Raw genomic sequence first — 16,732 nt, 5'->3', positions numbered from 1 at the left:
CATTCAGTAATGTTATGATCTCACATCTAGTGTTTTTGAACATGTTCTGGACTACTGAATAGCTACTCTTTTTCATCTACACTATACCTGTCACAGACAGCAAGTATCACTGAGGAATACAACTGATATACTAATGCTGCAGTCCTTTTTGCTGGAAAACTTGATGTTACATGCAAAGTCTGAGATTGTCATTGTTGGTGATTTATTGCACTGTTGCTATTATGTTATACAACACTTGATGTATATACATTGGGCCTTCATTTATAAATGAATATTTGAAAATAAATAATTTAAGATATTCATTAATCTTGATTTCCATGTTGAATATAAAAATTGTGTTGTTAATACTCTGCAAAATATTTCCAACAGCTAAGTTTTAAAACCTCACTGGAGTTTAAAAAAAAAAGTTACTCTGTAGCAAATTGTTATCAATATAATGTAAATCTGTTTTAATGTTAGTATTTTTGCTTTAGGGCAGTACTAGTTGGAACTGATTTAAGAACCTGGTAAGTCATATGAGCAGCTAATTTGTTTGTTTGGGTGATCCAAATACAAAAATACTTTTTTTTTTTTTTTTTAATTTACATCAAATAAGTCATGTTATGAAAGTTCTGTTTCATTTTCAGGGAGCAGGTGATGCATTTATGGGCAGTCTTGTATATTTCCTTGTTAAGTATCCAGATCTTTCTATGGAGGAGAAGGTACAAAGAGCATGCCAAATTAGTGCCATTAGTGTTCAGTCTTTGGGCACCCAAACAAGTTTTCCATGGCAAAAAGACATTCCACAGTCATTATTTCAATATTAGCATTGCCTGGTTAGAAACCTGTGATCATTGTAAAATGAATTATAAACTGTAAGCTTTTGTTTTAATATTTGTAATTCAGAAAAACTATGTACAGTATATTGGATTTGCCAACTTAGACTGTTATTTTATTCTATAATAAGTTTGAAAGCAGATGAATTAACTGTGATAGTATATCAGCAAACCTTCAGTTGTACATTTTAAGAATAATGAAGAAGATATGTTAAAACATGTCATAATTGTATATTGCTCATGTACATGAGCTATCTACATCTGTGCTTGTCACTTAAGATGAATGCTAAATTATTTTGCTCTATATATTTTAAATTTATCACAGTCATATTTCTTACACACTCCTATTCAAAGCATCATTGAATGTATCACTTTTTTGCTAATGAATCCCAAAGATTCAATATTCTACTTAACTAAGTGTCAAGTAGGAAAACAATTTTTTTTTTTTTTTTCAAAAACTGTTTTTTATATGGAGGGAGATTACAAGAGGAATTCCCTAGAGGTTGCATAATGAGGGTATGAGCAAGGGAGTGCATAAAAGGTTTTTGCTTGAAGATTAAAATGCATTGTTTGGGGAGAAAAGAAACAGTAAACAAGTTTGCTGTTTCTGCACTGTGCTCATTAAACTGCACTTTAAAAAAAGTTTAAGGTGAGGTTTAATTAGTATTGTATTTGATGGTAAGGATCTCTTATGATAAATTATTTGACCATATGAAGGTCCAGATGATGATGATAATAATACATTAGATTTTTAGCATTCATTGTAATGGGTTTATGAAATCAACAACCATCTTAAAAAAAGGATTTGGATCTTAAAAAAGGATCTTTTTTAAGATCCAAATTAATATTAATATTAATTTGGATCTTAAAAAAAGAACTGGAGAGGAAAATCTTGTCTTCTGAAATGAAATGGTTCAGGAAAATAAATAGAACTGATGGGACAGAACATAATGCTAATGCACAAGTGCTGATTTGAATAGCACTAATTCAACAATTCTTAACACAGTTACAAAGCATTAGTTATGTGAATGGAACCAGACAGACTTCCTCCCCTTTAGTTGGAGGGCACAAGACCCAACAGAAGACTGAAAATGACATGCCACAAAGCCCTTAGAACGGCATTGGGCTTTTAAAGGCTTCTGACATATGAAAGAACTTGCTTTGGACAGAGGAGTGGAAAGACTCTTATCCATGAGAGAATCAACCAGTCTTGGGAATGGAAGAGAAGAAGAATATTAATTTCTATGTTTTATGGAAAATAATATGGAAGTTATCATTAGGAACATGATATGCTTAGCAACCAGTTTATTAGCACTCAGAACAGTCTCTGCTTATTAAAGTTCAAACTCCATTAGCTACAAAAGGCATTCCACAGTAATGCTGGACCATTCAGACTTATTTGCTTTAGACTGGACTGATGAATCCCTGTTGCAAACAGCTCATTCCACTTTATCTGACAGATGTTCAGCTATGTTGAAATCTGGGGAGGGGAGACAACAGTTATGGGCAAAAATAAAAAATGCCCAGCACAATATTCTGCTGGAAGAAGTAACTTACCAGATGAATAACTCCGTGCAAGATGGGATTCACCTAGTTGGTAACAATAATTCCTGGTCTTTCTTTGGGTAATTTTTTTGTCATTAGACACCTGTTTTGCTAATTTTTCTTTTCTTTTTCCTATTCTGTTTAAGTCACCTTAGATTAGCCCTGTTCACACATTCCTGAATGATAACAATGTCAAGTTCCTCCCAGATCTTCATTTTTAATATGATTCTGCCATTGTCACCATCTGTTCATTCCCTAATTTTTCACAGTGTTTTCATATCTTTAGTCTAGTCTTTGTGTAATTTATTTATATTTAACCCCTCAGATCCATAAGTTCAAATTGGTTATATATATATTAGTGTTTTGACTAATTTCTCTCCTATTCCATATAAATTTATTCACTTGACTTCACACCATACCAGCTTTTCACATTCTATTTGCTCAATATAACATTCCAGTCACATAATTATAGACAAAATATAATTGGTCTATAATTAGCATTTTGAAGAGCTTTTCTTTCTCTTGGAACCTTGTCATATGCCTTTTCCAGATCTACAAAACTGATTACATCCTTTTTATATTCTCATGACTATCTGTTTGAAAGTGAAAATCTGATCCTGAACCCAATATGCTCTTTTCCATGTTTCTATTCCACAATTTTTCTTATTCTTTTCTCAAGTATGGTTGCAAATATTGCCTGGAACACTTGGTAGGAAAATTCCTCTGTAAGTCTCATATTTAGTTTTATTTCTCTTTTCATAGATAGGTACTTCGAGAGCTCTATTCCATATATCCAGAATGCGATCTTATCATGCTTTCTGAATTATGCAGTACAGCCACCATAAGGCTATTTATTATACTTAGCATTGTCAAATATCATCTACACTAGCTACTTTTCCATATTTTTGATGAACCTTTCCACCTGAAGTATGGATATATACTCCTGATTGCATTCCTCTCAAATATTTTCTACTACTTTAATTTCATTTAACAATATTTCAAAGTAAGATAATAAAAGACACATGTCCATGGTAAAGAAATTGATTTCAAAATATAAATCAGATGCTAAAGATTTTGATTTATATCTCATAAAACATCATCAGTGTTAAAAAATGAATAATGGAAAATACAAAAATGTAAGCTGTTATCTTTTCATGTGTAGCTGAGAGAGTGCCAAGTGAAAAAATTATTACACTTTGAAAGAAATCAACGGACACCATAGTGTGAGAAACAAACAACCATGGTGCCCACTCAATAAGATGTAGGGCCTCCCTTTGCTGCGATGACTGCAGAAATCTTACAGGGCATACTTTCCATAAGCATATGATAGTGATCAATAGAAATTTCTGTTGATCACTCTTTCTGTAGACATGTAATAAGGTTCTTTCAGGTGCGGTCCCTTGACCACTCCCACTGCTCCAGTTCATTCCACAGATGTTCAAAAGTGTTGAGATTAGGGTTCTGTGGAGGTCAGTCATGTGTGGTGATGTTCATGTCCACAGCAGCCTTATGACACAGTGCATGGTTCTTGCTGGAAAGTTAGTTCTGTAGGAACATCACAAAGTAGGACCCATTGCATTGTCCAGAATGTTCAGATACCTCTGAGTTCAATGTTCATGGCACTACCAACAGATATCTGAGGCCAAATCAGGAAACACAGGACCATACCATCATATTACGACCTCCAAATTTCATAGTTGGGATTATGTATTCTGTTAAGATGCTCATCGAGCATCCTCCACACCTGTCCATTTGCTCAGTAACGGGTGTAGCGTGATTTGTTGCTCCTTAACACAGCTTTTCAAGCTTCCATGTCCCAATTTGCATGCTCTTTGCACCACTTAAGACAACACTGCATGTTGGTTCGGGTAACATGGGGACTTGCATATCGTGGTCCTACCATGAAAAACCCATGTTATGAGCCTCGATTCTGTGTTTTTGTGTAGATTCATGTTCTAGTTGGTGAACTCTGCATGCAATGTGTCAGCCAACAAATAGCAGTTTTTACATATCCTTTGTAGCATCCTACAGTCATCTTCTGTGAGTGTGGTGGATCATCCAATGTGGATAACACTTGCAGTTGACTCCCTGTGCTTCCTTCTCAACATGGTATCACTAAAAGTTCCCTTGATGGGAACTTTTAGTGATTCAATTTGTTAACAATTCTTAACAAATTTCCCCCAATTTGTTAACAATTTGCCAAACAGATAAGCCTGCAACATGGCATCCTGTCACAATGTCTCTTTCAAACTTAGTTCCCTTCTTGTAGCCAGACATGGTTGCACTAATTTGGGCACAAGTCGGTTCATCTGTTTTAATGGCCACAAACACATGACTCATTACATGGCATGATGCATCTTAACCATAGAGGTGTCTGTTGATTTTTTTTCCCAAGTAGTGTATATCATATTATACACACACACATTTAAAAAAATGCACTTGTTAATGATTATCCAGACTTTTGGCATAAGCAGTCCATCACTGAGATTTGGACAATGAAGAAGTACTTTGGCATTTTCTTTGAAAACATGTTGAGATTTGTGGATACATCTACAGTTTTGAACTTAGAATTATCATGACAGACCACCCAGTATATATAGGCTGACCAAACTACACTGGTTTGCATGGATTAAGGAACAAAGAAAAAAATCACAATAACTCAGCATGAGGACATATGAAAGTCAGGTACATCATGTAAATAAATGGAGCTGTCTGGTATTACCAATTAGTAGCACTGATTGTGGTATATGCAAATCAGCCATGTCATAAAAGTGGGAATTTTGGAATAGTTTTTCATTTCATTTCATGTCTGGAGTGAGAAAAAGATATTTTGTGATAGCGAAATTCTTGGATATGGCTGCAAGACATCATTTACCTGATGATTTCAGGGCCATTGTAAGACTAAAGGCTGGCCAAAGTCTGTAGCCAGATGGTTGCATATGAGTAATTCCATGGTTCCAAAACAGCATCCTGGAGACATAATGAAGGCCATAGACTACAACCGATATCTTAGATTGTTTGCTCACTGAAACAGGAGTGCTACCCTGAACCAGCTATGAACTAACCTTGCATCAGCTACAGAAACATTGGTATCTGCTTCCACTGCATGCAGAAGGTTTCATGAATGTGGTCAGTATTTTGCTGTACAGTTGATCTCCTATCCATTAAGTTCAGAAATATCACCATTGGTGGTGATGTTTAACTTAATGGAGGTATTTGATATTCTTGAACTTTAAACTCACTAGCAGACAAATAGGATTTTTACAGTTATAAACCAGCCTCTGGCTGGTCTGTAATTGGAAAAAAAAAAATCTCCTAGTATTCTTACATAGTGACAACGTTCACTATGTAAGAAATGGGTACATCTTTAAAATGGGTACATCTGAAATGGGTACAGATTTGGTCACCTAGTTTTCATGGTGATGAGGATGTATCTGGATAATAATGATAATCTACAGCTTGACTAATTGGTCCTTTTCTAGATTCTTTCTAGAGAAGGACTGAAGAAAGATTGAGAAAATGCAGTTTGCAAAGTCCTCCATCTCTTTAAGCGGCTGCATCAGCCTGTATGTATTTCCTCGCAGAACCATGAATGCTGCAACTTACAGAGACGAGGTTCTGGACCTCTCCATTAATCTGTTTGTGGGTGCACTGGGGGAGACATTTATCCTGCAAGACAATAATACTCATCCTCATTGAGTGAAGTTCATGGATCTTTAAGAAGAAACCATCATATGATGGACTGGCCAACCAGGTCTGCTCCAGGCAGATGTGTTGCTGCCCTGAACCCCCCCCCCTTCCTCAATGGTTATTACTATCTCAGCTCCTGGACACTATTATACACAGTATGGCCACATTTATTATTGAGGCATTTTGACCTCTTGTTTTTGATTATTATTTACTTTTTTTTTTTATTTGACCCATAGTTTACTGAATTAAGCTATTTATTTACAATTTTTGTTTGTGTTTCTTTCACATCTGACATCATACTGCTTTTCACCGAACTGCATAAAATTCATCATACAGTTTGAGTTATTGCGATTTTTCTCTTTGTTCCTTAAATTATGGAAACCAGTGTACATAAATGTGGATACCTTTTTAGATTAATTGGTGACTTAGTAGGAGGTCTTACATAAAATTCTGAATTCCTTTCCAGTCCCTTAACCCTTCTTACCATATGTAAAAAAAAAAATACCACCAACTTTATCTCAGGAATTAAAACTTGAATCTAATGATATAATAACATCAACTTACTCATCACCAATGTTCTTCTCTTAATGACACCCTAGAACTTTTTTCTAAATTCCCACCAGATGTAAATCTTTTTAGTTCATTATGAAATCTGGATATTTTAAGGGATTGGTAAAGGAATATTAGGAAACCATAATCCCTTTGCTTCTGCATATCAAGGTCCTCCCTCATCATAATCCACTGTGATGTTCTCACTAGTAGGGATCACAAGCAATGTGACCCCTGAACTTCAAGTCTCTGTCCACCATCAAATTTTGCATTAAACTCTCAGATCTCTAGTCTTCCACCAAATAAAGTAGAGGTGCCAGGTATTGGTACCTCTTACATGCTAAGCTCCAGTTATTTTTATTGCTTTTCATACATTATATGATCAAGTTACAGAAGACATTATTTTGTGATCTACTGAAAGTATGTACAAAAAGATAAGGCCTTATTTAATCTAACAACTATTTAAAAGGAATAGGCAGACCTCATTGGATTGGGTTCCATATATGACAGTTAGCATATATTAGATTTTTTTTTTACTAAACAATAATGATTGTTATTGAGGTTAAGATCCTTTGATATCTGGAGACTAACATTTATTTTGCTTGTTTCTCTCTCCTATAATGAATTGATTGTTTAAAAATACTTTTACCTTCAGTCTTTCAATACACATAAAATATGGACTGTGGAATTCATGAGATTATTATTCATAAAGGGATTTGCAGTACAATGAAATACCATAAGAAACAGCTCCAAACTGTCACTCTTCTGTGACCAAACTTCACAGTTAGGATGATGCACTCTGATGTAAAACATCCACAGTCATCTGCGAGTCATCAAAACTCACACTCATCCATCTATAATTGGAAAATGTGCAGTGTTATTTGATACTCCATATTAGACATTAATACTCTACAGACCAGTCCGCATTCTTTACATCAGTGTAGTTTGTGCTGTTCATTGACGTTTTGCTAATATGCAGCTCTTTTGTAATGCTCAGTTCCAAGTGACTCATAGTTGGTCATTGGTATGTTATATCAGTAAGATTTTTGTGCTATCCCTTGGTCCCAGCTTCCTATGCATTTCTTTAGTAGAAGTGGTGCCTTCACATTTTCACTGTCTGATAATATCGCCTCTAGTTGATTGTGGGTAAGAGTGCTAACATGCCACAAACAGGTAAACCACCAACCTATAATACCTCTTTCCAAGTCTGTAATTTCTTTTCAATGTATAGGACACATGTGAGAGCATAGGAGTATCTGTATTAGCCCATTTCATTCTAAAGCAGGTCTCAGTATTATGTGTATACGTTTGTTAATGAGTTCAAATATCAGCAAATCTCACCTTTCCTTACTGGCCTCTTTTTTATTATTAACACCAGACCTCCATGGGAGGTACACATGTTCACAAACAAGTTCATCAGATTGTGCTTTAAACTCATTCAGTGCATCCACATTCATCACACTATCAAGCAATATATTCCACTCACCAAATACTCTCCATGCAAAGAACCTGCTGCTCACACCCTCTTTATACAGTTTCCAGGGATGGTCTCTCCCACTCATGAAAAATTTCTTCCGTATTAACCCAGTAACAATCCTTTACCAACTTATGTGTTACATCCCCTTTCTTCTTATTCATGGGGGGGGGGGGCTTTGCAAACTGCATTTTCTCAATCTTTCCATAGTCCTTCTCTAGAAAGAATCTAGAAAAGAACCAGTTAGTCCAGCCCTAGATTATCATTATTATCCAGATGTATCCTCATCACCATGAAAACCAGGTGACCAAATCTGTGCCTAATAATCCATATCTCCTCTCCCACTCATTAAAAATTTCTTCCGCATTAACCCAGTAACAATCCCTTACCAACTTATGTGTCACATCCCCTTTCCTCTTAATCATGGTGGGGGTGGACTTTACAAACTGCATTTCCTCAATCTTTCCCCAGTCCTTTTCTAGAAAGAATCTAGAAAAGGACCAGTTAGCCCAGCCCTAGATTATTATTATTATCCAGATGTATCCTCATCACCATGAAAATCAGGTGACCAAATCTGTGCAATAATTCATATGAGACTTGATCAAGGCCTTATACAGTGAACCACAGCCTCTTTATTTCTATAGGTCAAGGTTCTCCACATCATTGCCATAATACAATATGATGACTTCACAACTTGTGCAATGTGACAATGAACTTCATGTCCTTGTTCACCACCACCACTCCCAGATCTCTCATCTCCTCTGCCTCCTTCCAGATTTTCCCACTAAGTATATACTTTGTAACAATAAACTGGCAATTCCACTCATACAGTATATTCAAGTCCTGTAAGACCACCATATCTCCTCTACTTCTCATAGTGCTCTCCAATTTTGCATTATCTGCAAGTAGTTGCATATCTCCAGTTATATCCTTCCCATTATCATTAACACACGATAAGTTAAATGACAATGGCCTAGAAAAAGACCCCTGTGGCACACCACTAATGATGCCTATCTGACAGCCGTTACTTATCCAACTCACTAATCTAATATCCAATCCCATGCAATTACCAACTTATTGTGTGGTAGTCTATCAAAACCCTTTGCAAAATCTAAGTATACCACTGGATATGCATCTTCCTTGCCCAGTACATTTGTCAGCTTGTTATAATGTCACTTTGTTATAATATAATACATAAGTAAATCAGAAAGATGTGACCTTTTAACAAATCCATACTGACAATCACTGATACCAACCCACTTCTGTCCTAGTGCTGACTGACTTCTTCAGATATACACATGACCTATAATTTGTAACGTGGAACAATTTTATCTTCATTCCACTCTTTGGGGGAGTTGTGTTATTGAAATATGCTATTAGTTTGGTAGAAGAAGAGGATTATTGCCACTGATTTGAATATTTATATAGTAATGTTAATCAAAATTTTATAGCAACAAAAAATAATGGGAATGTATCTACAGTAACCATAACTTATGAAATGTAAACCAATTGCTCTAACATGTGAATTTTTGTCTCTATATTATCCTCGCTGATGTATCTTTATAAGTTATTGTACACAATAACTTAGAAAAAAAATTTTATGCAGTAAATTTGTAAAAGAAATTATTCACACTACAATATTAATACTGAGTTGTTCTATGATAATATGAATTTCACTAAGGTTTAATTAATACTCTTTTTGATCTTTTAATTAAGAATGGCTATTTTATTTTTTTTCATCAAACTTGAAAACTTTAGAACTCCTGCCTTGCAACATTTGATTTTGCATTTATTCATTTAGTTTCACTTGAAACTATCAAGTCATTTACTGCTGGAAACATGCATATTCACAAGCACTTTCTCTGGTAATGGTCACAGGCTGTGAGACGAATACTGACATTTGAAAGAACGTGTTATAGAAAGATTCTACAAATCAGATGGATATATATAAGGTAGCAAATGAAGAACAGTATAGAAAAGTAAACTGCAAAGAGAATTATATGCAGATGATAATTTGAGAAAAACTTAAGCTTTTTGGGTTTATCTGCAGGATGGTTAACAACAGAAAGATCGAACAATGTTTGGTACACTGTACAGCATAAGTAGAAGCTGATGGCCATGATAAGACTGGGTAGATGATGTGAAGGAGTGGCGTGAAAAGAGTTTCCAGCATTTGTATGTCACCTGACAATGGACAGAGTGTGTGTATGGTGATAATAACTGCATCAGACACCAATGATGATGATGATGAAGTCATAGTAAACTCTGCATATATAAGTTAATTTTTGCATGAGTGATTTTCTTAATTTTGCATCATCAAAACTAAAAAAAAGCTGCAAGTCTTCCTAGTAATACTGCTGAAAGGACCCTTGCTAATCACTGGCTATAAAAATATCAAGGTAATATTCAGTTTGTACATCCAGTATTTTATTGTCTAGCACTCTTAATAGTTTATTTACAAACCACATAAATGCAAAATCAATGCCTTTATTAATGTACATGCTCAATTTTTTTTTTTTTACATAAATGGCATATGACTTGTAAATGGTTTAGTAATGTACAACATTGAAATCTTTATTACATATATTTTACAAGACATTTATACAAAACATGCAATAATGGCTTTTTCAGATTGATAATTTTTTTTCTTAAAACCATGTTGACCAGTTCAGTTTAATTCTGAATTAAACCTAATATACATGCATATAGATTTAATTCAGGTGAGAATCATAATGACATATTTACATAAAATGATACTGAGATTAGAGTTCAGATGAGTTATTAACAAGTAATATTTGAGTTATGACAGCAGGATTGAGTTAAATAACATCATGACAAGCAAAATACTCTTAAATTGAAATGAAAGTATTCCACAGAACAGTAATTTATCAAAATCTGTTCTTCTATAAATACTAATCAAATTAATATAAGGATCATTACTTATTATAAATGGCAAACATCAGGCAGACAATATGATTTTTATAATAGAGATTAAATTAGTATTAATATTAATAGATTTGAAGTGGCCTGAAGTGACTAGCTTATTCTTAAGAAATTTCATACAATCATCTTAAACTCATCTCATTTCAACACAATATACACTAATTCAAATTGGTACTTTCTTCCAATAAAAAGCAGATGGTATACTAACCAGTTTTATGCTAGTAAGTGTAACAAAAAAATCTCTGTACACGAAAAGAAACATTGCCTGATCAAAAAGTTCATAGGCTCCTATAAAATAAAACAACTTTATTAATGTTATTCTTCAAAATAGCAGTAGAATATTTGATGTATTATTATATGTCCTTTACAATAAATGACTATGTTAAGAAATCTTATATACACATCTACATGAAGCCACCGATATATCAGTCCATGTACAGTTGACTCTCACTATAACGAATCTGTAAATACCAAATAGTTTATAGTGGAAAGTTTGCTATAATAAGTTTCCTTTAAAATAGCACTCGTTCTGTGACTTTTCAGTAGTTGATTATAGCATATGAATTACTAGTGAGAATCAACTGCATATATTATTATTAAAGAATACACTCATAAAATATAACCTTCAAATAATGGTCCCCTTTTCATTATTGCACAAATCTAGTACATTGTGTATAAGAAGCAAAATACTAGCAAAAATTTATAGCTTATACAGAAATTTTGATGTTTTTTTTTTAATGTCTAAAAATATCTACACAGATGGAAAATATTGCTTGCATTATTTTGATATGAATATTTAAATTGATGGTAAATTTAGACACCATCTTGTACTAGGGAGCAAGCATATATAACAAATTTTAACATCTTTTGATTACTACTAGTCAAGTTGCACACATTTGTAAGACTTTAACATAAAGTGTGGCTTGTTAACATTCCAGCATTTAAAAAATAAATAAAATAATTTGTCATTCTCACAAACAGATAGGATATACAAACCTGAGTATTTACTTATTCTGGTACCACTTTTTATAACATGTTTGAAAATTCATTGTTTTCGTGTGATAATATATATATATATATATGCTGTTTATTCTGATATTACTCAACGTGCAGTTTTAATAACTTTTAATTCTTTAGTTCATCTAGATCAGTGTTCCCAAAGTGGGTGGTACTTCCCCTTGGGGATGCTGGAATGATTGGGGGGGGGGTTTAGTGGCCTCATGAGCAAAAGGGGGGAGGGCATTGAATTGAAGTAAGAGGACAGAAGCATAAAGGACAAAAATTAGATGCTGAAAAAAATTTACAATAAAAAATTTTGATGATATAACTGTTGTATAATATAAGTAAAGGTCGTAATGGTTGCTTTATTTTCCAAGGAAACATAGAAAATGCAAGTTACAGCTGATTGGCGTTGAAGTCTGATGACAGGTCATAACAAGCAAAGTGTTGGCAGGCATGCACTTTCAAGTGATTGGGATTTTACAGGAACATATGCATGTTATGACTTGTTCACTGTATAATACTATAAATACATGAGACATGAAATCAGTTTAGATTGTTTCTGAATTGTGTGACAAGCAGTTAGCAATCTGATGTAGTACATAAAAATTTTAGTGCATATTCGATACCTTCCTTACACAGATTACACACAAAGCAAATTATTGTTGTTCCAATAAAACAGCAGGTTTCACGTGAGTATTTTTATACCTTTTCTTGTAAAAATAATTTGGTTTAGGTACATGAGAAATTGCATTCTAGCAATTTTGTAAATTTAATTTTTTTTTTTACAGCTAATATGGCTGAACCCAATAAAAAATGTAGACAATATAATATCGAATATTTGAAATACAGCTTTATTCAGTTGCCTACAAACAAAACATTACCGATATGTCTGATTTGCCGAAAAGTTTTTTCAAATGAATCTATGAAGCCTTCAAAGACTAGAAGAACATTTGACAAAAGTTCATGCTGATAAAAAAGATAAGGATTTATTGTATTTTCAATTACTTAAAGAAAAATTTTTTGAAACAACCAACATTGGCAGTTATGTTTTCAGTAGCATCCAAATTAGATGATGATGATGGGTTGTGCGCCTCTTACATTTCCTTACTGACTGCTAAATTGGGAAAACCGCATAATGTTGGTGAAGAATTAATCTTACCAGCTGTTAGCGAGGTTCATATGCACTGTACTGCACAAGCCAGCCTTTGAGCAATAATACCGTGCAACAAAGAATTGATGAAATGGCCCAGGATAGTGAAGACTCATTACGTGAGTGAGTATTTAAAAACAAACAACCCAGCTCTCTATACAACTTGATGAGTTACTTTACCAGGACCTGAAGCCTTACTTGTAGCATATGTATGATACATAAAAGAAGAAAAAATTTGCTAATTGACACTAAAGAAGAATTGATATTTCATGCATTAGAAGAGTTTTTTTAAAAAAGAAATCCCTCTGAATAATATCTTGTCAGTTGCTACTGATGGTAGGGTGCTATCGCAGTTTTATTGCATATTTCAGAGGCGGTGCCAAATGTATTCACCGTACACCGTGTGATTCGTTGCTAAATACCTGAGTGATCGCCTACACAGGTCATTACATTATGTAATTACAGCAGTCAACAAAATCAATCAAAAGTCATTCATTGATTGATTGATTGTTTGGACAACTTTGTATTGAAAACGATGAAGAATTCAATCGCTTGCTGCACAATACAGAAGTTTGTTGGCTATCAAATGGTGCCTGTTTGAATCGATTTTATAAATTCTTTGACTCAGTGCTACAGTTTTTAGATAACAGAGATGATTCTTTCTGAGCCAACTTGATTAATTTCAAAAGTGACATGGCTTATTTGACTGACTTGTTTAACAAACTTAATAAAACAAATCTACAGCTCCAAGGAGATGAGCTGAATTTAATAAAAACAAAAGTGTTATTTCTGGGGTTTGTGTTGAAACTTAGGACGAGGAGAATTCAGCCAGTTTCTAAATCTATCAGCAGTGGAAAAACGTGATGAACACGTGCTCAGCTACTGTCAGCACTTGGAGGCTCTCTATTGTGATTTCAACGAATGATTTAAAAATATTCTTGAAATTAAAATACAAGATTGGGTTTTGGACCCATTTTCAAATACAAACACAGAAGAATCTTTACAAATACAACAACTGATGTCCATACTTTATCCTGGATTGTGGGCTGTAGTAAAAAAAGTTTTTAATCACATTTCCATCATCATATTTAGTGGAATGTGGATTCAGTGCATCACAAATCCTGTAACTTAAAAAAAAAAAAAAACCGACTGCAAATAGCTGATCGCAGTGATTTAAGAATGCTGCTAACAAATATAGAGCCAAATATCAATAAATTAGTAGTAGCACACCTGGTTCATCCTTCTCATTAGGATTGTTTTTAATATTACTGATTGTTATTTATTATTTTATGTGTGATTTTTACATATGTACAATTTATGTTTGTTTTCTTAATTTTAATAGTGTTATTAAATTTTCATCCCCAACTTATCCTATGTTTATGTGCAATTTATATTTCTTTTGTTAATTTCAATAAATAGTTTTAAAATTTCAGTTCCAAGGTGTCTTATTTCCAAACTTCAAAAAATATCTACTACATGCATAATAAAACTCAAATTTGTTTCTGTATCTATCTGTTTATTTGCTTAAAACTTGAGAACTGCTGATCCGATTTTCTTTTATATGTATCAGGGAGAGCTAGCCAAGCCTTAGAAAGTAGTTTCCAGGGAGGGGATTCGGAATAAATGTTTTTGGAAAAGGGGGGTGGTAAGCCAAATAAGTTTGGGAACCACTGATCTAGATGATTTTTTTATACCATTTCATTTTTTATCATATATCTTTGCATTAAAGTAGTAAACACAATATTACATCAACATAAGTACAGTTATTTCACTGCAGTAAAATATTCTTCATTAGGAAATTTATCTTTAATAGCTACTATTCTAAAATAAGTTTAGAGCATTTAACATGAAAGAAATATTCAAGTAGATGACTTATTCAGCATATTAAATTATTTCTGATCGTTTTACTCTAATAGTACATCTAAATCAGTGTTATGTACAGTATATATAAATATAGAAATGAAGATAAAATCCTTGGAGTGGCTCTCAATGAATGTACGTTAAGAATTAAAATTCACTGTATCAAATGAATTTAAAGGTTGATATGTGGTTATATCAATTTAAGTTAATCAACAAGATGAATATCCTTTTGGCCATATGAAACAGGTGCAATAGATTAATAAATTACAGAATCTTATAAATAATAGCAAAAGCTGCTATTTTTTTAAAAAAGTAATAATGAAAAATAACATATTTCTAAAGACGCAGGAATAGTTTGTTATAGTGGACATCTTGCTGTAATAACTTTTTTTAGTATAGCATTGTAACTATAGAGCTATAGTATTGATTGCTATTGTGAGAATCAACTGTAGTTCAAGAATGAATCTAGTTTTGGATATAAACACAAGGTATCATAAAATATACTAGACTAAGAAAGATGCGATTTCTCTATTCATGTGTTAACAGGTGTGTGCGAAACTAAATGATATAGTGATGCTTGGAACTTGTGACCAAATTCCCTCATAAAATATAAAGGATCATTGCATCGAAAATTCCCATTATGCTCTTGCAGATAACTCCACTATCTGTTAATTGGTTAAAAAGCGAGCATACTCTAATTCTTTAAAAAAAATTGTAATCTAAAAAAGCAGAGATATATCATCTTGGTTTTTTTTTTTTTTTAGAAAGTATAGATAATATAATTAATTCACTAATATTCGTTCTGCTACAAAATGATGAAATAATTAAATATATTTTTATTTTTTAGATAGTATATGCAGAATGCTAAGACTAGAAGAAATAACAATGTTGATCATTAATTTGACAATAGTGGTCTGGCAAAGGGATACTTTATACTTGACAAATTATATTATTATTTTAATCCTATAAGCATGAAGTAACTTTACTACTACTTTATTTGTATATAGATATAGAGGCTGTTGACTCTATTGCCTTAGTATCTCATAACACAAAAAAAGTCTGAGTCACTACCCAGACTGATTTTGGCCTGTCTGGGTAGTGACTTATTATCAATGGGAGCACATTCAATATCAAGTTTTTATGTGACTTGCACCGGCAAAGGTTGCAAGCTTATAGTACGTTAGTATTGTGGATGGGCTAAGGATTTTTTTCCTTTTCTTACTTTATTCATTTTTATACCTGGTGCAAAAACAATGCATGGAACTTTTTTCAAACCTCTAATAAGTGGGATGATGGTAGTCTCACAGCTGGCAATATCACCTAAAGACAATCTAATACATCTATTTCCACACTAGGATTCAAACCTTATTGCTTGGAGAGTGGATACATTTACTGGGCTAGCAAATTAATGCAGAAGTCATATATTTTGCATATACAAGTATAATAAAAAGTATACATAACCTTATTATTAAATATTTCGGAGGACGATAGCTGTGGAAAATTTTTCCACTTAGTTACAATGATTATACTCAACAAATTATATTCTTGTTTTAATCCTATACCAAGCATAAGCTTGGTATAAGACAAAAATATAATTTCTTGTCAAGTATAATATACTTGTAAACAAGCAAGATTAAATTTTTGATTGCAGTAAAAATGTTTAGTCTTTCTGGTATTCATAAGTTTTTTTTCTCTTCTATTGAA

General features: G+C 33.2%; 2 protein-coding genes across 3 annotated transcripts in view; one reads left to right on the top strand and one right to left on the bottom strand.

Annotated features, from left to right (window-relative positions):
• LOC150102589 (ribokinase-like) overlaps window positions 1-16,732 on the top strand; it is a 147,799-nt gene that overhangs the window by 120,449 nt on the left and 10,618 nt on the right. The window contains exon 8 of one of the 2 annotated variants that reach the window (XM_090398832.1): window positions 627-854. In XM_090398832.1, coding sequence (XP_090254958.1) covers window positions 627-806 — 180 coding nt within the window. In that variant the 3' untranslated portion in view covers window positions 807-854. Of the gene's footprint in view, window positions 1-626; window positions 922-16,732 lie in introns of those variants that run through there. The other variant, XM_090398831.1, reaches the window with a different exon arrangement.
• LOC150102588 (uncharacterized) overlaps window positions 1,999-16,732 on the bottom strand; it is a 229,600-nt gene continuing 214,866 nt past the window's right edge. Inside the window, exon 7 of the transcript XR_016548914.1 lies at window positions 1,999-11,304. The gene's annotated coding sequence lies outside the window, so the exon portion shown is untranslated. The remainder of the gene's footprint in view (window positions 11,305-16,732) is intronic.

This window comes from Typopeltis vanoorti, chromosome 10 (genome assembly GCF_054136105.1).
Source record: "Typopeltis vanoorti isolate ZY-2024b chromosome 10, IOZ_Tvanoo_1.0, whole genome shotgun sequence".
Lineage (NCBI taxonomy): Eukaryota > Metazoa > Arthropoda > Arachnida > Uropygi > Thelyphonidae > Typopeltis > Typopeltis vanoorti.
The sequence above is the reverse complement of the archived record's forward strand: the minus strand, read 5'-3'. Positions and strand labels throughout refer to the sequence as shown.